Source organism: Myripristis murdjan, chromosome 17 (genome assembly GCF_902150065.1).
Source record: "Myripristis murdjan chromosome 17, fMyrMur1.1, whole genome shotgun sequence".
Lineage (NCBI taxonomy): Eukaryota > Metazoa > Chordata > Actinopteri > Holocentriformes > Holocentridae > Myripristis > Myripristis murdjan.
Genome location: NC_043996.1, coordinates 29,609,971 through 29,633,311, shown reverse-complemented (window position 1 = coordinate 29,633,311; position 23,341 = coordinate 29,609,971). Strand labels below are relative to the sequence as shown.

Here is a 23,341-nt window from a genome sequence, read left to right as displayed (position 1 = left end):
TTTTACAAGTTATTGCTCTCGACTTTAACTCTTCCATAATTTTTTGCCTTATTCTTCACACATTATTGTAAACAGGAGCTAAAAAAAAACCTCAAGAGCCTGATAAGCCCTCCCTCGTCTTCCTGCTCTCAAACACAGTCAGTATCATTCTGCCAGACATTTCCTGGCTCCCTTCCCTGTCACTCATCTGACACTTTAGATGATGGTAAAGATGGGTGTAAACAACACGCTGTGAAGTGCCTGAGCTGATGAGCCCGTTCACTGCAGATCAGCACAGGAACATGAAGAGGAGGAGTACACGTTTGTGTTGGATCACAGCTCAACTTTTATGGTTTCAGAGGAAGTGAAACTGTCAGACGTTCACTTTCCCTGGCAAGTGAAATGGCGCAGAGAGGAATTCAGCCAGACTCGGCAAAATTCTGCTGTTCGATCTGTCTGGATCTACTGAAGGATCCGGTGACTGTTCCCTGTGGACACAGCTACTGCATGAGCTGTATTAAAAGCTGCTGGGATGGAGAGGAGCAGAGGGAAATCCCCAGCTGCCCCCAGTGCAGACAAACCTTCACACCAAGACCTGTCCTGGTGAAAAGTACCATGTTAGCTGAAATAGTGGAGGAAATGAAGAAGACGGGACTCCAAGCTGCTCCTCCTGATCTCTGCTATGCTGGACCTGGAGATGTGGCCTGTGATGTCTGCACTGGGAGAAAGCTGAAGGCCCTCAAGTCCTGTCTGGTGTGTCTGGCCTCTTACTGTGAGCAGCACCTCCAGCCTCACTATGATGCAGCTCCATTAAAGAAACACAAGCTGGTGGAAGCCACTGTGCAGCTTCAGGAGAACATCTGCTCTCGTCACGATGAGGTGATGAAGATTTTCTGCCGCACTGATCAGCAGTATATCTGTTATCTCTGCTCCATGGATGAACATAAAGGCCACCACACAGTCTCAGCTGCAGCAGAAAGGACCAAGAGGCAGAAAGAGCTCGGGCTGAGTCGGCAAAAAATCCAGCAGAGAATCCAGGTCACACAGAAAGACGTGAAGGTGCTTCAGCAGGAGGTGGAGGCCATCAATCACTCTGCTGATAAAGCAGTGGAGGACAGTGAGAAGATCTTCACTGAGCTGATCCGTTTGATTGACAAAAGAAGGTCTGATGTGAAGCAGCAGATCAGATCCCAGCAGAAAGAGGAAGCGAGTCGGGCTGAAGAACTTCAGGAGAACAACAGTTTTTCTTTTATAAAGGCCTGTAAGGTGAATTGTTTGTACCTGACAAGTTTCGGCTACCTTGCTTCTGCAGCCTTCATCAGAGGTGTCACGTGATGTTGGTGTGACGTCTTCTGTGATGTGTTATATGGATTTTGCCATCCCACCTGAAGTGATGGGATGGCGATGTCCAGGGGCGGGGCGCCCTCTGCCGTCTGGTGGTCTGCTAAACGACCGGGGGTGGCCCTGCAGGACTGTCCATATAACACATCACAGAAGACGTCACACCAACATCACGTGACACCTCTGATGAAGGCTGCAGAAGCAAGGTAGCCGAAACTTGTCAGGTACAAACAATTCACCTTACAGGCCTTTATAAAAGAAAAACTGTGGTTAACATTAATTTGTAGGCCAAATGAACCTTTTTAATATAAACTTCAGGAGAAGCTGAAGCAGGAGATCGCTGAGCTGAGGAGGAAAGACGCTGAGCTGGAGCAGCTCTCACACACAGAGGATCACATCCATTTTCTACACAACTACCCCTCACTGTCACGTCTCAGTGAATCTACACACTCACCCAGGAACAATATCCGTCCTCTGAGCTACTTTGAGGATGTGACTGTAGCTGTGTCAGAGTTGAGAGAGAAACTACAGGACCTTCTTAGTGAGGAATGGTCCAAGATCTCACTGACAGTGACTGGAGTGGATGTTCTACTGTCACAACCAACGCCCAAGACCAGAGCTGAATTCTTACAATATTCATGTCAAATCACACTGGATCAAAACACAGCAAACACACAGCTGTTAGTATCTGAGGGGAACAGAAAAGTGACACGAATGGGAAAAGATCAGTCATATCCTCGTCACCCAGACAGATTCACTGAAGGGGTTCAGGTCCTGAGTAGAGAGAGTCTGACTGGACGTTGTTACTGGGAGGTGGAGTGGAGGGGGTTATGTGTTTCCATAGCAGTCGCATACAAGGATATTAGCAGAACAGGTGATGAGAACCAATTTGGATCCAATGACAAGTCTTGGACATTAGATTGTCATTACAATCAGTTCATACATAACAGCATCAAAACTCCCACATCAGTCCCTGTGTCCTACAGAGTAGGAGTGTACCTGGATCACAGAGCAGGTATTCTGTCCTTCTACAACATCTCTGAAACCATGACTCTCCTCCACAGAGTCCAGACCACATTCACTCAGCCTCTCCATGCTGGAATTGGGTTTTACTGGTCCTGTGGAGACTCGGCTGAGTGTTGTCAGCTCAAGTAGACAGGAGTTATTCAAGCAGCAAAACGGACGTTTCTTTTTATTTAAAAAATATTTTTCCCTGAGTCGTTGCAGCTTCATGTCACTGAGGTGTTTCTTTACTTCCACCTGTCAATCAAACAGTGTGGGCGGGACTGTAACCTCTTCCTCCCTGCATGATCCTTGCTGGCCCTCTTTGTCTGTTCCATCATGGCGGCTATCGCTGCTCATCCTAACCACCCACATCATCTTCTGTTTCTTCCTGACAAACAGGAAACAGAAAACGCAGGAGAGGATTTTTGCCAGCAAAGAGCAGCCAGACGCTGAGAGTTCAGAGGACATTTATTCATATGAAAACATCAACTGTTGTCTACACACTTCTAATATCTGTTGCATAATTATAATATTTTCTGCTTTTCTGTTCCTTAATGGACTCAGCACCAGAGGCTTCTCCTTTATTATAGCTGAGTTCATATTTTGTGTTTTGTTCTGCTGGCACTTTGTACATTTTAATGATTCAGTTCCAATTTAGTAAATGTTGTTGATATTATATCCAAGGGGAAGAAAGAAAATGTTTCATTATGGTGGATTTCAATCTAAATATCACTGAATTTGAGTTGTCTTTGTACACATTTGCTTTAAATGTTTCTTTATCTCTGTATTGTAATTTTTCAGGTACAAAATTCAATAACACTTCATTAAAATATGAATAATTACATCTATTATGATAATCAATGAAAAGAATAATCATGTTCAGAGGTTTTCCTCCTATTATAGCTATCTAGTTCATATTTTTACTTTGTTCATTTTACATTTTGGAAAAAGATTTTTATCTCGTTAAGTAAATGCTCTTGACATGATATTCAAGAGAAAAAACGATATTCCGTATAAATTTAATCGAATTATTGACCTTTCCAAACAGTTGCTCTAAATGTTACTTTTTCTGTGGATGTTTTGTCATTTTTTATTGGTGTAAAATCAATAAACAACACTGAACTAAACTACATTTGTTAAGGAAATGGTGTGAGGAATTAAATCGTGATAATTAAAATCAATAAAAACAGTGTGTGTGTTTTCCCTCCAAAGTGCTGACACACTGATGGTGAGGATGAGGAGAATATGTAGAATCCTTCATCAGGCTTTAGCCACTGCACGTGTGAACAAAGTGAAGGTTTCAACAATTAATTCTGAGTTTTATCCAAGAATTAATAAAGCTCTTCTTCTGCATTCATTCAACAAACTCTCTCAAAGCCTCCAGAGAAAATGTGAGAGCAATATGACAATAGAACTGAGCTGATTTACCCCAAAACACAACAAAGTGGCATCTTGATGTGCACAGCAGATCTGGAGTCACAGCTGGAATGAGGCAGCAGTTTGACCAAAGAAGAAACACAAGTGAAGAAGGAAAGAAAGGACAGTCCTGTTGTTCATGGAGCTGCTTCAATGTAAGAATGAAGGGAGTGTTCAGATGGAAAGGCTGAAGCACAGAGTGAATGGAGAACATTACTAAGCCTGCAGCCGCAAAGTTTTCAATCAGTCCTTGATTTTTACAGCCACACTGGCTTTGTGCTCTTGTTCAATAAGCAGGGTTTCTTATAGAGGCCTGAAAAGCCTGGAGAAGGATCAAGAAGGAATTTCATCATTTCCAGCTCAAATTTGGGAGTTGTTAAAGAAAAATGACAAAAGTTATCAATTCAATAAATAACAACAAAACAGCTCCCAAAGCAGCGATGAGTGAGATTCTGTCCTTGTATTTTCTGTTGATGCAGTTTGAGGTGTTGGAGGCAGAGCTCTTCTGTTTTAATTTTACATTTTCTTTTCCTCTCCTGTGCACCAGAGGATTTCTCCCAGGAAGGAACTTTGTTTTGTCTGACTGGACAGATTTTGTCGACTGAAATGTAACACAACACCGCCCTCTAGTGGAGGCTGTGGATCACCTGATTCTGTTCTTGCTGGTTGTGATGAACTGTTTGAGAGGTGCTGGAGCTAAATCATGAATAATCTTATAGAGCACAGTAACCTGGTGTTTCTGCAGTAAATACTGAGACACAGCGGGCTCTGATCTCACTGAGATGTTTTGTGATGGGCTCCCACAGCATTTTGTTCATGAGGTTAAAGTGTCTCCTGCTGTAGGAACAGAGAACTGGAGGTCAGGAGGGATTAAAGTGAAGCTGCTTGATGTACCAGAGTGTGTTGTGTTGCTGTTCTTAGTGGCAGCAACTGGTTGTGGGGTCAGGAGATGGACAGTGTGGGGGAAGAACTTTTGTCTTCAATGTATTTTTTCTCTCCTTTTCTATTTTTGTATCTGTCTTTATGCTGGCTCTCTCTCTGGTTATGTGCACTTTTTTCCCATCCAATCATGGCTGAGGGGTTGGTGGCAACGACATATACGTACACTGTCTTATTGTTATGTTTTTCCAAGTCTTATTATGCTAAAACCTAATTGCCACCAGGTGGTGCTTTAAGGCTGGTTAGCTGGAATTGTAAAGGGCTGGATTCACCAATAAGACATGATATGGTGCTGAAATACTTAAGACATAAAAACACAACAATTGTGTTTCTTCAGGAAACCCACCTTCAGACCATCTCAGAATTGGCAAATCAGTCCCATTCTCAAAGTCTGACATGATATCACACACTCATGTTTGATTTGTGGTTTTCTCAGGGAGGGTTTTTTTTGGCAGGAGCCTGACTTTGATCGATATATATGATGCAAACTGGGATGGAATAACCTTTTTTAGGAACTTCCTGTTTCCTCTCGCTGATTTAAATTCCTGCCAGCTTTTTTTCGGAGGTGACTTTATTTTTTTTTTTGATAATTCTTTTTATTGCAGAAGGGTGATGTACATTGTATTCCATTACTTACATTATGTTCTGCAAGTTTCGGAGGTGACTTTAACTGTTTTCTTAACCCTTTACTAAACTGCTCATCTGACAAGTCATCTGCGAGTTGGAAATCTCTTAAGTCATTAGTCTGTTTATGCAGCAACACGCACTGTCAGATGTATTGTGTTTTTTTTTCTTTTTAACCCCTGTTACGCCCCTCTGCACAACCACTGGCTCTGCTCACCAGTTTGGCGTTTAAAGCTGCCTCGAGCCCGGCAAACCACTGAAGTAGGTATAGTTTTTTTTTTTAAACACATATGATAGGCTGAGAGTCACTCAACAGGCTAAAACTAGTGACGCTCTTGAATTTCTGTGGAGTTTGTTGAGAACGGTGTGTTTGTGAGCTCTGCTGTGTGTTGGAATTCTCAGTAGCTTGTCTTTTTGGAAATACTGGTTTATGCTGAGCCCTTCAGTTGTAGCAGGAGCTTGGAGGTTTTTGGAGACCATTTGCTACTGATGGTCTTGTGTTCAAACTCTGTACGTTTGGGTGAGCAAGCATATGGGCCCGGTTTCGCAGACAAGGCTTAAGCCTAGTCCCAGACTAAAATGCTGTTTGAGCTGGCTTAACTTTAAATCACTTGCACAGACTTATCTTAAAATAGTCATAGATTTAGTCTGTTCTGGATTAAACAAAGCCAATTGCAAGAGGGTGGATTAGAGCTGCTCTAGGACTAAATAGAAGTTTATATTAATCCTGCAAAGAGGCAGGTTTAACTTCAGCTTAGTTCTGTTTGTGAAAGGGAGCACAGATGGTTTGGGAGCATGGAGTATTTGGAATATCTAAATGAAGACCAATATTCGTGACAGAGGCCAGCCAGACAAATACTTGTGGATAGGAGTAATCCATTGAATCAGTTTGATGAAATAACTTCCTGAGACTGCTTTTGTATAAGAAGATGTACTGGAGAGAATTATTTTGCTTGAGCCTAGACTTTCCTCCATGTCTCAAAGAGGAAGGCCTGTACCCAGTTCTCTCGAAGTTCTGATCACTTTGAGATTCTTGGCATCTGGATCCTTTCATCGTGAAACTGTTGATTTGTGTGGTGTCACTGAAGTAAGTGTGTAGAATAGTTCACAATGTCTGCAGTGCCATTTGTGAACTGAGAAATCTGTACATTACATTCCCCGATGCTGCTGAGCAAGCCAACTATAAAGTGCGATTCTACGAATATGGAAACTTCCCAGGAGTGATTGACTGTATAGATGGATGTCATGTTGAAATCAAGTGTCCATCAACTCCTGATGCTGAGGAGTACAGGAACCATAAGAACTGGTTTTCCATCAATGTTCAGGCTGTATGCACTCCCAATTTAGTTTTCAGACATTGTTGCCCGTTAGAAAGGAGCATGATTCAAGGATTTTTCACAACTCTTCATTGTGTGCTCAGTTCTTCATGTCCACTGTCCAAATGGTCATCATCTGGTATACCATCCAGAGGTTGCTGGTCCTCTATTATTCCAGTCAACAAGTCAGCCAATTCATCGGTCTTGTCTTTACTTGGTGGGGGTCCACCACCAGTAGTAAATCTCTCTCTTCTGGCCTCTGCATTCCATTTTTTTTTTTCAAATCTAATTTGATGTTCTTCCACAGAGTCTATGAAGGCGGATATCATTCAATATAAACAATGTCACAAAACTATATGACATCTGTGATATACAGATCATAATAGACATGTCTCACCTCTCACAGCAGTTGCTGTACTGCTCTTGTGGTTACATTGTCATTTGCATTGAATTCACTGCAAATGGCAGCCCAAGCACTCCTCTTCTTATGTCCAATAGCAGTATGGCCTTTTTCAATAACAGCCTGATTTCCCACAATTTGTTTAAGTAGAGTTTTTTCATACTCAGTATAGTTCGTTCAGCGTGTTTTTTTAGCTTCAGCCATTGTTTGGTGTCAAAATTCCCTCCAGCAAAGCTGTCCTCAATTCCATTGCAGGTTTTTATGAGCACCATTAGACTAACAGGCTGTGCTCCCCCTTAGGCTAATGAGGTGTTTTCATTTGAGCTTACTCCACTACCTAAGACAAATGTAAGCCACGCTCATGGAAGCCACTTAAATGACCTAGCTTTACTAGTCTGACTTAGGCCTACTCCTGGCTTGATATAAGCCTTGCCTGCGAAACCTGTTTGAGTGTTGCAGTTTGTGTAGACATGCCCATTGTGTGCATGTAGATCAACGGGTGCCTAAAGATGAACATGTTGAGAGGAATGTGTGAGATTTACCCCTCCAGGACCCTCTCAGAACGTCAGTCAAGGTGGACAGAAAAAACGTCACAACATTTACGAGTCTGAGGTTTAATCAGGGAAACTACTTGCTCAGCAAACTTGCAAGCTACCTCTTCACATCATATCACTCAAATTAATCCTCCCAACAGCGAAATCATTCATGATCAATTCAGGGATTTTTTTTTTACATTATGCTCTGTATGCCTCTGGGATCTCGCTCCCTGCATCAACTCTCAAGCTGCTTCTAAGTCACATGAACCATTTACACTACAAATCAAGAGCACTCTGAAACTGAAGCAGAATGGGGAATCCCCAGGACACGATGGTTTCCCCTCAGAATTTTTGAGTCATTGTCAAACAAACTTTCTCCACTGTTATTAAACATGTTTCATGAATCGTTTCAGTCTGGTATTCTTCCCCTCACTTTACGTCAGGCCACTGTCTTCCTGATACTAAAAAAACAGATAAGGACGCCCTCCATGAACATTCCCACTATACCATGTACAAGGAATATTCCCAAATCCCACCACAAAATTCATCAGAGCACAACACTGCATTTGACTAAAAAAAATTTTTTTTTTCCATCTGCAGATTTTTCAGTTTTATATGGATATTTTCACAGTGGAGACTGGTGTTAGGTTCAACTGTGTAGTGTGAGCAAAAAGAATTAAATCCCAAGGAGCTCATGGTTCTCAAGTTTAATGATTCCATATTGATTTGTCATAATCTTGCCTTCATGTTGGTGTGTGGTGCTGGTGTGTTCACCAGAGCTGAACACACTCTGCCTCTTTGAAACTGCTTCTCTTGCTGGAATAAAACAGAGTCTGTTAACCCCTCCCTCTTCTCGTTTCAGAGAAAGTGAAACTGTCAGACGTTCACTGTCACTGACAAGTGAAATGGCGCAGAGAGGAATTCAGCCGGACTCGGCAAAATTCTGCTGTTCGATCTGTCTGGATCTACTGAAGGATCCAGTGACTATTCCCTGTGGACACAGCTACTGCATGAGCTGTCTTAAAAGATGCTGGGATGGAAAGGAGCAGAGGGAAATCCCCAGCTGCCCCCAGTGCAGACAAACCTTCACACCAAGACCTGTCCTGGTGAAAAACACCATGTTAGCAGAAATAGTGGAGGACATGAAGAAGATGGGACTCCAAGATGCTCCTCCTGATTTCTGCTATGCTGGACCTGGAGATGTGGCCTGTGATGTCTGCACTGGGAGAAAGCGGAAAGCCCTCAAGTCCTGTCTGGTGTGTCTGGCCTCTTACTGTGAGCAGCACCTCCAGCCTCACTACGATGCAGCTCCATTAAAGAAACACAAGCTGGTGGAAGCCACTGTGCAGCTTCAGGAGAACATCTGCTCTCGTCACAATGAGGTGATGAAGATTTTCTGCCGCACTGATCAGCAGTGTATCTGTTATCTCTGCTCCATGGATGAACATAAAGGCCACCACACAGTCTCAGCTGCAGCAGAAAGGACCAAGAGGCAGAAAGAGCTCGGGCTGAGTCGGCAAAAAATCCAGCAGAGAATCCAGGACACAGAGAAAGACGTGAAGGTGCTTCAGCAGGAGGTGGAGGCCATCAATCGCTCTGCTGATAAAGCAGTGGAGGACAGTGAGAAGATCTTCACTGAGCTGATCAGTTTGACTGACAAAAGAAGGTCTGATGTGAAGCAGCAGATCAGATCCCAGCAGAAAGAGGAAGCGAGTCGGGCTGAAGAACTTCAGGAGAAGCTGAAGCAGGAGATCGCTGAGCTGAGGAGGAAAGACGCTGAGCTGGAGCAGCTCTCACACACAGAGGACCACACCCATTTTCTACACAGCTACCCCTCGCTGTCACGTCTCAGTGAATCTACACACTCACCCAGCAACAACATCCGTCCTCTGAGCTACTTTGAGGATGTGACTGCAGCTGTGTCAGAGCTGAGAGAGAAACTACAGGACCTTCTTAGTGAGGAATGGTCCAAGATCTCACTGACAGTGACTGGAGTGGATGTTCTACTGTCACAACCAGAGCCCAAGACCAGAGCTGAATTCTTACAATATTCATGTCAAATCACACTGGATCCAAACACAGCAAATAAATATCTGTCTTTATCTGAGGGGAACAGAAAAGTGACACTAATGAGAAAAGATCAGTCATGTCCTCGTCACCCAGACAGATTCACTGAATGGTCTCAGGTCCTGAGTAGAGAGAGTCTGACTGGACGTTGTTATTGGGAGGTGGAGAGGAGGGGGTCATGTGTCTCAATAGCAGTCGCATACAAGGATAGTACCAGAACAGGGAATGGAAGTGGATTTGGATCCAATGACAAGTCTTGGGAATTGGACTGTATCCGTAACAAATTCAGACATAACAGCATCAAAACTCCCACATCAGTCCCCGTGTCCTCCAGAGTAGGAGTGTACCTGGATCACAGAGCAGGTATTCTGTCCTTCTACAACGTCTCTGAAACCATGACTCTCCTCCACAGAGTCCAGACCACATTCACACAGCCTCTCCATGCTGGACTTTGGACTCAGGGCATAGTTGGAGACTCAGCTGAGCTGTGTCAGCTCAAGTAGTCAGCAGTTATTAAAACAATAACATGATATTTTGTTTTTCTAATGCATTTATAAAATTTTGCCTCTATCTTTGGTGCCATGGACTAATTGCTGTAATGTTTCTGCACTGCACGTCCCAAAGATTGCCTGTCAATGTATTCTACTGATGGAGATTGAATTTCTGTAGTTATGGTGGTTATTGCGGCTGATGCTAGCTGCCCAGTGCTGATTCTGCGTTTTCCAACCAAACCAGAAATGAAAATCGCATCACTTCACGCACAGCAGGAAGAAGCGACTGTTGTCTGTTGTTTTGAACAGCAAATGCAAAAATTTTGATGAATTGGATATAGCACCATAAAGCATTAGAAGGTTGTTCTTCATTATAACTGAATAGTAATTAATGTGTTTATTTGGTACCAATACTTTGTAAAGTTGAAAAGTTTACCAAACAAATGTAATCTATGTAATATGTAGTACTATGATCAATGTGTTTGTTTTCCTGGGTTAACAAACCGATTGTTTGAATAAAGTGAAAATGTAGATGAATTTTTTTATGACGTTTTCGAGACTGGATGTGTGAGCAACTTTTTTTTTAAACAATCAATAAATTTGTTTTTTTTCCCCCCAAGAATGAATCAAGTATTTCTATGTATTAATTCCATGAGCTCTATCAAAGTTGTTAAAAGGAAATGCAAAACTAAAATGAGTTTAGCTGAGCTGATTTTCCACTAAAACATTACAAAATGCAGTCTGAATGTTAGGGTTTGGGTTCGGGTTAGTTAAGTCAGTAATTTAATTTGTAATTTGAAAAGCATTTGACAATACAGTTGATTGCTGGGTCTCTTTTGACATCTGACATTCATTATTACGCAGTCTCCACCTTCATTGCTAAGCACTCATTGCTATTATGGTGTATTATGAACTGCACTGCACTTCCCAGAGATCACCTATCACACAGATTCTCATTCTTACACCGATCACTAATTTCACACAAGCATATTTTTCATTCTATTAATACTGGATTGTGAGCCTTTTTTTTTTATTATTATTTCACTTGATCATTCATCTGACCAGTCTTTTTTTTTTTTTTTTTTTTTTAAATAAAATTCGCTTGTTTTTGTGTTTCAGTTTACAGCAAAAATATCACATGGGTGACTCTGAGATACTGTTCACACAATCTAAAAACAGACCATATTTTCCACTGATTAACATAAAATTACCACAGCAACCCACAATGAAGTAGATAAATCAATATATTTTTAATACCACAGATTTAACATTGTTTTTTTGGCAGTGATTCATAAAAATGTTAAATTTGAACTTAGATTATTTGGGATTTGGGATTTAAGAGCTACTGGTTGTATCCCACTGTATTTACTGACAGATCCTGCCACCTAGTGGAGCAGTAACGACACTAACACTCTGTATAGTAGCATATTTTACAAAGTGCCTAATATAAGCAAGGAAGATCAAAGGCAATACACAAAAAAGATGGATGGTGGTTATGCCAGAAAATATATAACAATAGTAGTACAAAGGTGGAAGAAGAGTGATGAGTGTAAGGCCTGTCCATAAGGATTGTCAAAGTCAAGTCAAGGCAGATAAGATTAATTTAATAAATACAACATTTTCACTAAGGAAATCACTTGAATAGCCTTTTATATTCATGCCACATATTCGTTTTTTCCAGTTGAACATGAAATCAAAAGGTAAACACAAATTCTGAGTACATTTAACATTAGCATTTCTTATTTTTCCATGAAACAGTCGTGTTGTATTCACACCGTGCAGAAACAATGGTCAATATGAGCTGCTTACTCATATCTTATTAATAACCTCAGCTTCATTTGATAAATTTTAGATTTTACTGGTTGATTTAAATCCAGGTTTGGTCATGGACTCAATGTTTCTACGTACTGACAAATGCTGGAAATTATTGATTCATTTCATTAAAACAAACAAAATCTTCACCATGAGTTTTCGGGAATTACAGCTCTTAAAATGCCAAGGCACTGCAGATCTACTTTCTTCATTTCTGGTTTGTGGTTGATATTGTAATGTTTGGTTTGTGACTCAAAACGTCTGATCACCATGGTCATGTGTTAATTATGAAACACCAACGACATCCAGAGAAACTTCCACTGTGACGTCTTGGTGGCTTCAGGTGAGTCTGAATGTGAACAGGTCGGTGCGTTTTAACGTCAAGCTGCTATTTGACTTCCATGACTGCAGCATCGGAGAGGTGAAACCAGGGGAACGCTCTGATCTCTTGTTGATTTCACCTTCAGTCATGAAGGAGGGATGGAGATAAAGGAAAAAAATGGACTACGAAAAAAAGGAAACAGCCAGGACGAATAGTTAGTCAGATTAAGTCCATTTCACCGACATTTTGACGCACATCACAGGTTACTCTTCCATTTGGTGGCTTGAGATGATTCAGCTGGAAAAAAGAGATATATTTAGCCAAACGCATCAGTACAAGAAGCCTAGATTCCTAATTCACCAACCACACTTGGAAAATTTTTTATAATAGTGTCCATAAATATTCTGAGTTTTTATACAAGAAAAAAAATAAATTAACAATTTGACCTTTGATCCAGGGAATGATCAACAGGATTTACTATTTACTACTACAGGACTACTCCTGTTTTGTCCACTGTGTGGGTGTTCATCTATGCTGCACCGTATGCTGGTCATATGACCTGTATCAAATCAGGAATACTGTCATATTCACATTTATAATGGAATACCAACAGGCTGGGGAACTCTTTTAGACTAGATGCCATTGCTTTTGATTAAATCCTCTGAAGTGTTAATAGTGGATACACACACACTGACAACTTGATCATTATCTGTGTTTTTGAGTGTGCATGTACAGTATGTATGTGTATACGTATGTTTGTGTGCGTGTCTGAATGTGTATACATATATCTTTTAATGCATGGGTTTTTCTTTGAATTGGCTTTTATCTTATTGCGTGTGTGAAGCACTTTGTAACTGTGTGTGTTTTAAAGAGTGCTATATAAATAAAGCTTTACTTACTTACTAACGTGTGGGTGATATCTCATGATTCCTGGGTTATTTTCATTGGGTTATTTCAATTTTATTGATTCCAGTTGGCAAGCATCAGACACGGTGTATAATGTTGGATTTGTGGTGTTTATGGTATCAGTACAACTGTGTTTTACGGTATTTGGCAGATGGCATTTTGTGGAATTGTTTTTAATACAAAATCAGATCAAGAAACCTTTTTTGTTTCGGCTGATTGTTACTGCTGTTGTTGCTGTCACTTTTTTCCCCATCAAATCCTGTTGTTTGTGTCTTGTGTCTTTATTTGATGACTACTAATTGCTGATTAAATTGTCCCTTAGGTATACTGGAGATCTGCTCTACCATACTCCAGTCTAATTCACACCTGGAATGTGAAAGCAACTGACTAGCCGGCGTGACAGCAAACCAGCAGCACTCTGGGACTGAAGACAACGGGTCGAGTCACACTGACTGTTTGAATGTGAAGTCTAGAGCAGATTTAACTCCACTTCACTTACCTTTCACTCGATTTCAGACTTCATTCATTTGATTTCAGCCAGAAACACTTTATTCACCCACTACAATAAATTTAGTGAGATATGTTCCACAACATTCTCAGTAAACTGTGAAATAACGTACCCAGACTTATCTTGCCTTCTCTCTCCAGTTTCTTTAGGTGATGGACGAGGTTCACCTCAGCTGCTTTGTGCAAGTATTCAGGCGTCTCCTAGACGAGAAGACAGTTTTAGTATTTAAAGGTAGTAAAGGGTTTCGAAATGCACTGATAACCTCAAAAAGGTTAGGTACTAAAAATGGGATTTACATGTTTTATTCTCTTTTGGGACTATTTTATCTGAGGGACTCTATTGTGCACGGTCTGATTTTGGTCTGACTTAGGGAGGAACACAGAACGTACTGTTACACAGAACTTAATGTACTTATGTGCTTTCATTAACTAAAAAAAATAATCCTGGGAACAACGTAGAGTTTTCAAAACAATACTAAATCTGAGATCAGAAACTAAGAAACAGTTTAGAAACACTATAGAAGTAGAAACATTTCCTGCAATATCCAGTCTGTACAAAAGCCTGTAGATTACAGCCATACTGACAGGCAGCTTCTGAAGCAGTGAGGACACAACACCCTCCATTAATATCCAAAATACTGACACAAAACATAAACAAAACATAAACATGAAATGAAAATAAGAAAACACATTTGAGGAAAAAAGTGAAGTAAAAAAAGAAAAGAAATACTAACACTAGCACTCATGGCAGTGAGTACTGCTGGGAGTAGCAGTAGTACTGGTAGCGGTAGCAGCAATATTAGCAATAGTAACAGTAGCAGTAATTGCAGTATTAGTAAAAGTGGTAGAGAATTGCCAACCAGTTTGAGCAGTAAGCGTGCTGTACTGGTCAGTGTGGTTGGGTTTTTGGGGTGAAACGTCAGTGTGTGAGGAGGGCGTGGCGTGTCCTGACCTTGTAGACGATCTTGACGAGCTCCATGGAGGAGAAAGCCGTTCCTGCTGCCGCTTGGATGGCCGACAGGATCTGCTGCTCTCTCTGGTTTCTGTGGCTGATGTACTCTCGGATCTTAGAGGCTGCATCCTGAACCACGGGGCCGTGACCTGCGCAGGGGAAACCATTACCATTACCTTGCTTTGGGCGTGGAGACGGTGCAGCTAACAATCACAGATATCAGCGCAGCAGCTCGCTTTGTAGCAGAAATATAACAGAGAAAAGAAAAATGGAGGACAACCGCCAGTCCTGGTCAAACGAGGACATTAGGGCTCTGCTCATTGTCTGGACAGAGGACAATGTCCAATGTCAAATTGACGCTGTTCGCCAAAATGAGGACGTTATGTGATATATAGCGAGAGAGCTGGCTGGGGATCCAACAAAAAACGGGACATGTCTGCCAAAAATGAGAAAACTTGACGTCTCGGTTCAAGGCAGTTAAAGCACACAACGCACAAAGTGGCAGCCAAAGAAGAAAAATCCTGGACCATCGCCCCACAATCAGCAGAGAGAGCGCCCAAGACAGTGAGGTCGTGTCACTGGAGGCAGATTCAATCGGTGAGTTGTAATTTATTTCGCTTGCAAAACAGAGAAAGTCTATCAGCTGAACATATCTCAGCCTAGTTGTGTTATAGATTCCTGGAAGGCGTTAGCTGAAAGGACTTACAGTGACTGTTGGACACACAGCGAGATAAAACCCAGTCATGAAAACTAAAGAATACAATTCATCCATCATCAAAAACATCTGTGAACTGAAGGCGGATACCAGAATAAATACACAGCCGCATCACATAATTACTGTGAGGCAAACATTTTAAAAACTCTCTCATGCTTGATAAATTTGTGAAGAAATGAAAATGTGTATCATGCAATAAAGAGTCCACATTTTCTGTTATTGAGATCCACAAATGGAAAAACTGTGCATCAAGGAAAAAATCAGTTCTTCCACTTATACTGTATTCTTGCCAGTCACAAGTGGAAATCTTAATAAAGAGTCAAGTTTAAAAAAAAAAAAAAAAAGACACTGTGTGCGCGTGTAAAGCCTGACCCAAAATAATCACATATGCTGTAAATTCACAACAGTCTATTGTTTATTTCTTACTACATTAAAGTGTCCACAAGCATAGTCATGCCTTTGGTATATTTTCATACTGATCACACTTTTGGTTTGGTCCTCCCTGCCTCGCTAGGTTCTGTTTGATATTTCGCATGATGCAGAATCTCTTAAACTTTGTTCATGTGACTGCAGCGACACGCGGTTTTGCCAACCTGGGTAGATGAGGTCGGCTGTGGAGTCCAGCAGGGTTTGCAGGGACTTCATGTAGTCGTAGAGATCCTCGAACACGGCCGTGCCTTCGCCCAGGATGCAGTCTCCAGAGAAGAGCGCCTTCTCCTCCTCGAGCATCAGCGCCATGTGGTCGTCTGTGTGGCCCGGGGTGAACAGCACCCTGCGAAACAAACATCTGTTCGTCTCCATTGCGGCTTTTATTTCCAATCAAATGTGCTTAGCTGGGTTGAAATATAAACATACTTTCTGCTGCAGCAAAAGAAATAAGTGACTGTGGCCCGATTCAGCTGATGACCGTGACAATTTGAAGAAAACAGTCTGGTTCAATAAAATACAATTCAACCACTACGTGTGACTTTTAATGTCATTTCTGTCTGAAGTTGTGCAGGGTAAATATATGTTTATATTCATATTTGGCATGGCACAATGATGAGTTCTTCTTATTCCTTTATATTTACTGCAGAGCATTATGGTAAAGTGTCAGTCTGTCTCAACAGCACAGGGCATTACTGTTTGTTTAAAAGCACTCTGTTAATAAAGTTGAACTGACTTGAGCGTGGCTCCCTCCGTCTGGATGACATCGCCATCTTTTAAGTAAGTGAAGGCTTTGTCTCCACTCGCCTCCTCTGTCTGGCTGGGCCGAGGCAGTTTGCTGACTTGCACCTCGAAACCTGTGGGAGGGAAAACCGAAAGCTAAAAATGACTAAACACAAAAACCCAGCCGCTCATTTTTTCTACTTTGTGATAAAAAAATCATAACAGTGCCACTACTTGGGGTGTCACAAATACTAAACATAAAGAAGATCAATGGGGAAAAACGAAAATAGGCTTCATCAGTGAAGTCTGAGTGAAGTCTTAATGAGAGCTGCATGGTGTGCAGATCCTAACCCTAACCCAGCAGAGCTCCAGACTGATCATGCAGGAACACTGTTGTGTCCCGTGCCCTCCTCACCAGTGACGTCTCTGCAGATGTCGGCCACCCCGCCGGTGTGGTCGTGATGCCAGTGTGTCACGATGATCTCCTGGATGCTCGTGTTGAACTGCTGCAGCGCCTGTTTCAGACAGCTGATGTACTCGGGCACCGCAGGCTCCCCGGTGTCGATCAGCACTCGCCTGGAGGACAGACACACGTTCAACATATAGACCAACTGCTTCAAGACAAGCCCACATTTCCACAGTTATTATACTCCCAGAAGTAGTCGTTTTGTTTTGGCTGGTTTTTGAGTAGAGTTATGATTAATACAAGAAAATTAAAAGCTGACATGTCCTGACAGAAATGTTGGTCCCTGTGTACCTGGATCACAGGTATGCTCTGTTCTCTGTCCTTCTACACCAGTGGTTCTCAAACTTTTTTCAATAATGTGCAACCTATGAAATATTTTTTTCAGCCAAGTACCCCCTGACCAGTACAAAAAAAAAAAAAAAAACGCATTTGGTAGAGAGGAAATCCCATATAAAAAACCAACCCATCTCCATCAGTGTTACCGTATTTCTTTTTCTGCTTCTTCTCTTCTGTCTTCTTCTTTTCAGTTTCTCTTTTCCTTCAGTTTTTCTTGTTTTTTAATAAATTTAAAAAAATTCTACAACTCTGTTTTCAATTTGTTATATAGGGTACTGAGTGTAGATTAATGAGAGAAAAAATGAATTTAAACGATTGTAGCATTCTTAGCTCCCGATTCTTTTGTTGAAAGCCCAAGTACAGACAGGAGTCAGTCTTCAATTTTCTGATGCAATATTTATTATGGTCACATATAAAGCAAGGCAGCGCTGGTCTCAGAGTGACAGAGCTCCCACAGGATCTCAGTCAGAATGAGCCCCGATATCAGGAAATGATACACATTTATGTTCTTGGGCTGGGCCTGCCCTGTACAAAGGTTGGACTTAAACGCAACCGAGAATAATTGGCCAGTTACCCGAACATGGACAGGCCAACCACTGTCCATGCCTTGTTTCTGGAATGTGCTATGCTATGTGTGTGAATGTTGACTGGGCGTGTATCTAATGCAACAGACCTAAATAACAAGATAGAGAAAGTACATCTGGCTCCTGCTGTGTCTATCCTCTGCTTAGCAGCCAAGCTGTCCTGAACTATGTAATACATTGGATAATGCAAGAAACATTGAACTATACGGCCAATTGTAACAGCATCAGGCTGCAACATAACAAAAGTGAAAAAAGTGAAGGGGGTCTGACTATTTTCTGAATGTACTATCTATCTATCTATTTATCTGGCATAGGTTTTATTCAGCTTCAGTTTTAATTGTTTTGTGATGGGTATTTCTCTATCTAAAGTTATGAGGAAAACAGGACTATTTGAACTCAGCTCTCTACTGGCTTACAGTATCATCATAACATAAAAACATCATGTGCTTGGGAAGCCGGGCCAAGTAGAAGGCCATGCCCCTTCTCCATTCATGAAGAGGCATGTTAAACTTCATTTCACCCCAAAGAAATTTATGTATGACCACTGGGGATAAAATTAAAGACTGGCCTAAATTTTTCTTTCCTTGAAATATGAGCAGAGGTGAGCATTTTGAAGCTAATCTTCAGAAAAAAAGGTGTAGGTTATCATCATTTAATAAAAGCAATGATTCCCAGTTTCCCTTAGGGTTTTAAAGCCAAACTAAATGGATATGCAATGGATGCAAGAGTCTGAGCTTTCCAGTCAAACCCAATTTATGCAACTTCACCACTGTTTAGGCGGCAGTATACAGAAATACACCATTTTAGAACAGGCGACAGTAACACGTTTGTGCTGCACGCCAAAGTCCCGCATCATTTTCAATACAATGTGAAAACGTGTTTGAACGTATTCCCAACGCTAGCTGACGGGCGACCCGATGATAAAAAATCATAATTATTTTTTTCTGGTGTATTGGACACATGCCGAATTGAAGAGTGACCACATGTTGTTCATAATCGATCTTAAGTCAGGTTTTCCATCTAGTGTAAATACACAGATAAGCACGAAATTCATAATTCACAACATTTTGAATGGGGATTTGAATGCAGCGAGAGGTTCGTTTTCTCCAGGCGACAGAACGGAAATATTAGACGGTTCCTCACTGTTAGGTTTATTTTAGATGTGTCATTTCGCAATTGAGTCGTTTTATTGATAGTAATTAACCTATTTGCCAGAATAACCTTCACAAATATCCGAGTTACGTGACGATACCTTTTGCCAGTGCCGACCAGGTAAGTGTTGGTTCCCTGAAGTGTCATCGGTCCCGGGTTACAGCCCAAAACCCGAACGACTCTGCAGGACAGCTGCTCTATCCGGGGGAGAATGGCGCTCATGGCTGGACACAACACGCCGACAACCACAGCAAATTAATGTGTGCAAAATAAACTCCAAGAAAATGCGTAAACTCCGAGCAACTGTCGTCCTGTTTTGACCCGAGAGCGACCCGAGTTGGAAATCTCGCGGTACTCACAAGTAAACATATCTTTTTCTTTTTTTTCTTTTTTTTTAATCTTTATTGAAATACATTCAACAACACAAACATTTCAGATATGTGATCATAACATAATATGGAGTGTGTATGAATAAAAAAAAAAATTATAGACTACATTAATGAAAAATCGTTAGAGGATAAGAATACAACACGTCGGTTATTCCTCTTCAAAGAGCTCACGGCACGGACTGACAGTTTAATTCTTTTTTTTTTCAGATATTTCTAAGTTTGATAGCCCTAATATATTGTTGAAGGAAACATGTTTTTCAGTCTTTATTGAAAACACATTAAAATTTACAAATATTTTAGGTATGTGCTCAACATAGTATTATACAAAAACAGGACTATCCATTTAAATTAATTACATTAAATTAATTAAAAATTCTAATAAAAACGGTATTGGTAAAAAATAAATAAATAAATAAATAAATAGAATCCATTAATTTAATCATGTATTCGTATTTCCTGAATCCTGTATGACGCCGTACAGGCCTTCAAAATAAAAGTCTTGTTTCGACAGGTGATAGTTATGATTAATTTGTTGACGTAAAGATGTACAGGATAGCATTTTGAGCCATTTTGTGATGAACGTTTTAAATATGGGTTTGTTAACTCACCTGTGTTTATTGGCAAGTCGTGATATATTGTTGTAAATGCTCTTTAATTTGTACATTTGTCACTGAGATCAGTCAGAGCCCGTCGTTGCTGTATTCTGAAGATATTAACCGTATTTTTCATAATGGTTCCTCTGTGTCATGGTGCATATCCATTGATACATACATTCATATTTTTATATCATATTGTTAATGCTTTTAAAAAAAAAAAAAAAAAAAAATGTTATTGTTTGTTTTTAATTAATTAATGAACTTGCTTGCTTACTTACTGTATACTGTATTTGTGTTTTTACAGCTGAACCTAAAGAAGGTAGCTGTAGTGCCGGCAATCAGACACTTGGTGGCGCCATTGTCAAATCTTCACATGTGGTCATGAGTGCCTCCTCTCTGACCTGAGAGCCAACATTTTGAAACCTGAAAAATACCAAATGGAAAAAAAAATCCATGTCCAATCCATTTATTTTAAATTTTTAAATTTGTCACTGTTATTATTACTATCATTATTTTATTGGGATTGCATTTATTGTTATTATTATTATTATTGTTGTTGTTGTTGTTGTTGTTGTTGTTGTTGTTGTTGTTGTAGTTACAATTGTTTGTGCATGAGATGGATTATTTTTTTCTGTATGGGTGAAGGGTGTAAATGCACAAATGCACACACACACACACACACACACACACACACACACACACACACACACACAAAGTATCAATGTTTGTCCATTAAGAACAGGACACATGGCATATGTACAAAATGATAAGAATGGAATAGATGTATTGTTTGATATGAATTATATACAATATGATAAGGTTGGTTTGGATGTAATGTCTGAATTTCCTGACGCAATAAAGTATATAAAAAAAAGAAAAATACCAGAGGGTTGTGTATTAGAGAAGAGCAGAGAGAACCTTTTTCATGACCACGAGCCACACTTTAATCTTAAGTAATGAAAAATAAATGGCCATAATGAATGTGACTGATCTCTTTACAGTAAAGTTTTACGTTTTTGTTTTTGTTTTTTTTTTGCATGCACTTCTGTTACTTTTCAACACAGCATGCAGTATGACACCTATGTGTGGGATAAGTTAAACGTGTGTTTTATGTTTTTGATTCTGAATGAGATGCAGTATTCCTCCATGACACTAGGTGGCGCACGGTTAAGGCACAGGGCATTTAAGCTCATCATCACTAATCACAGGTGTTGCTTATGAGCAGGAAGCGAATGATTTGGCATGCACTGATTTTTGGTCTGGGTGTGTTCGATCTCTCATTACACTGAAACTCACTGGAAGTGGCGGATCCCTCAGATGTGAGGAAATAAACGCCTCATTATTTCAAGCATCGGTAAAGACTTAATATTGTATTTTTTATGAATAAATAACGTCTAAACAATTAAGAATGATTCGCAACCAGTAGCAGCTCAAGTAGAGTCACCACAGGGTTAAAATCTCTATAATATCCCTATGATATCACTATAGGAGCTTGCAGTTTTCCTGTGGTACTCAGGAGTCCCTTTACAGTGAGTACAGTGAGGCTTTTTTCAATGCTTTTAGTATTTTTGGACTCTTTTTGCTTTGGCTTGGTAGTTTACCGTTGCATTTACACACCATCCTGGAACCGGGTCGTCTCTGGTTCCATCCCTGCAGCAACCATGTGTCCGCCCAAAGTGCCCTTGAGCAAAACACTGGACCGCCGTCTTGTTTGACGAAGCTGTGGACAGGAGTGTCAGCTAAATGGAAAGGGAGCGTTGTGCCGCCAGGAGGCTGTGGAAGGTGAACCCAATTAAAACCTGCTGATCAGCCTTTTTCAATATAACAGAGGAGAGCTTATCACCAGGAAAGATGTATTCAGAGAGGATCTTTAAAGGGGAAAAACACAAGGTGACATTACTACAACTGTTCAGATGAATATGTCTGTTTTGATATTATCACTGTATGATATAATAACAGTGATATATCTCATATCCAGTTCATAAATCCTTTCCATTTGCTGTTCCAAAGACGTACCCTGCATTCCAAATTGCATACTTCTACTTTTTACTTTTAGTATGTACTGCAGCTGCCCTTGCAAAGTATGCAGTGTAGTATGCAGTATGCATGCTTTTACATACTATTGGGACACACTACATACATCATCCCTGACCTCCGACCCTCTTGCTCACTTCCGCCGTCGTCCATAGCACCACATTTGAATGTTGTGAGTTTTGCGCAATATGTGTTTTGTTGTTGTCCGTATGTGGGCGTAACTCAGTCAGTGCGACATAACTTCCGGTGCACAAAGGATTGTGGGTCAGAATGGCCAGAGAAGCATGCTGAAATCCATACTGCGAAATCTGACTGGATGTAATAAAACATCCTGGTACTCTTGGCATACTGCATCTGACATACTATGTACTGGGACATACTAATTCTTTTCTTTGTCTACTAAATAGTATGGTAGTATGAGTATTGGAACGCAGGGACAGAGTCTGGTAGCTCTTTCCTGCTGCACAGGAAGTGATGTGTTTATGCAGAAAATCCAAGGAAAAGATTAATCACGGTTGCCTAAATCTACCAAAAACGGGTCACGATGAAAAACTCCCTCTCTTTGTATTTGTAGGTTTTTCTGTCGTGCATTAGCAGCCACCAGGGAACACACAGGAGCAGAAAACACCCAAAACAATGGCTACCTACCACATTACTTCACCAGTCAGCTTCACTTATACGTTTACCACCACATCACTGGGTATTGGTGTAATTTATGACTTTTTCATGGACTTGTACAGTAGTTTTGCTGTCATGTCTCCATTGTGTCCTTCTAAAATCAATTCAATCATTTTTCAAACGAGAGGAGTGCATTGAGTAGAGGACAGATGTGTGTTTGTGTGTTTGAGTGGTGGAGTGAAGGGGAGACGATATGCAGAGCTCGATATCATGCCGCCATAAGTGACAGATGAATGTTTTCCAGCAAACACAATGCTGCAGTGTGTGTGTCTGAGTGCCTACAAGCCACAGTCGTCTTACCTTGGCATGCAAATCTGCACAGGAACAGTTCCAGAAGACCAGTGACCTAAAATGTCAATTTCAAAGTGAAAATGTCGACCAACATGACCCACGCCAGCGGTGCAACACACAACCATTGGGGCAGAATTTGACTAAAAATATATAACCACACCTCCACACATACACACATATATATACAGGGTCCGGTGGAGGAGGGTAGACATAAGAAAAAAGGAATAATAGGAATACTGATGATAACAGTAAAAGTACTGAGCTAATAATCATAATAATTATACTACTAATATAACAACAATACTAACAATGATAGTAGTATCGTACCCATTGTAATA

General features: G+C 40.7%; 2 protein-coding genes across 2 annotated transcripts; one reads left to right on the top strand and one right to left on the bottom strand.

Moving 5' to 3' along the window:
- Positions 1-381: 381 nt before the first annotated feature.
- LOC115375345 (uncharacterized) lies at positions 382-10,126 on the top strand. The gene is made up of 3 exons (XM_030074762.1): positions 382-1,201; positions 1,631-2,471; positions 8,419-10,126. The coding sequence occupies exons 1-3, from the start codon at positions 382-384 to the stop codon at positions 10,124-10,126; spliced, it is 3,369 nt and encodes a 1,122-aa protein (XP_029930622.1).
- Positions 10,127-11,479: 1,353 nt separating this feature from the next.
- Positions 11,480-19,370, bottom strand: lactb2 (lactamase, beta 2). The gene is made up of 7 exons (XM_030073583.1): positions 19,116-19,370; positions 16,893-17,053; positions 16,491-16,611; positions 15,922-16,100; positions 14,614-14,762; positions 13,775-13,862; positions 11,480-12,545 (listed from the first exon to the last, which is right to left on the bottom strand). The coding sequence occupies exons 1-7, from the start codon at positions 19,235-19,237 to the stop codon at positions 12,505-12,507; spliced, it is 861 nt and encodes a 286-aa protein (XP_029929443.1). The 5' UTR covers positions 19,238-19,370; the 3' UTR covers positions 11,480-12,504.
- Between the last annotated feature and the right edge of the window lie 3,971 nt (positions 19,371-23,341).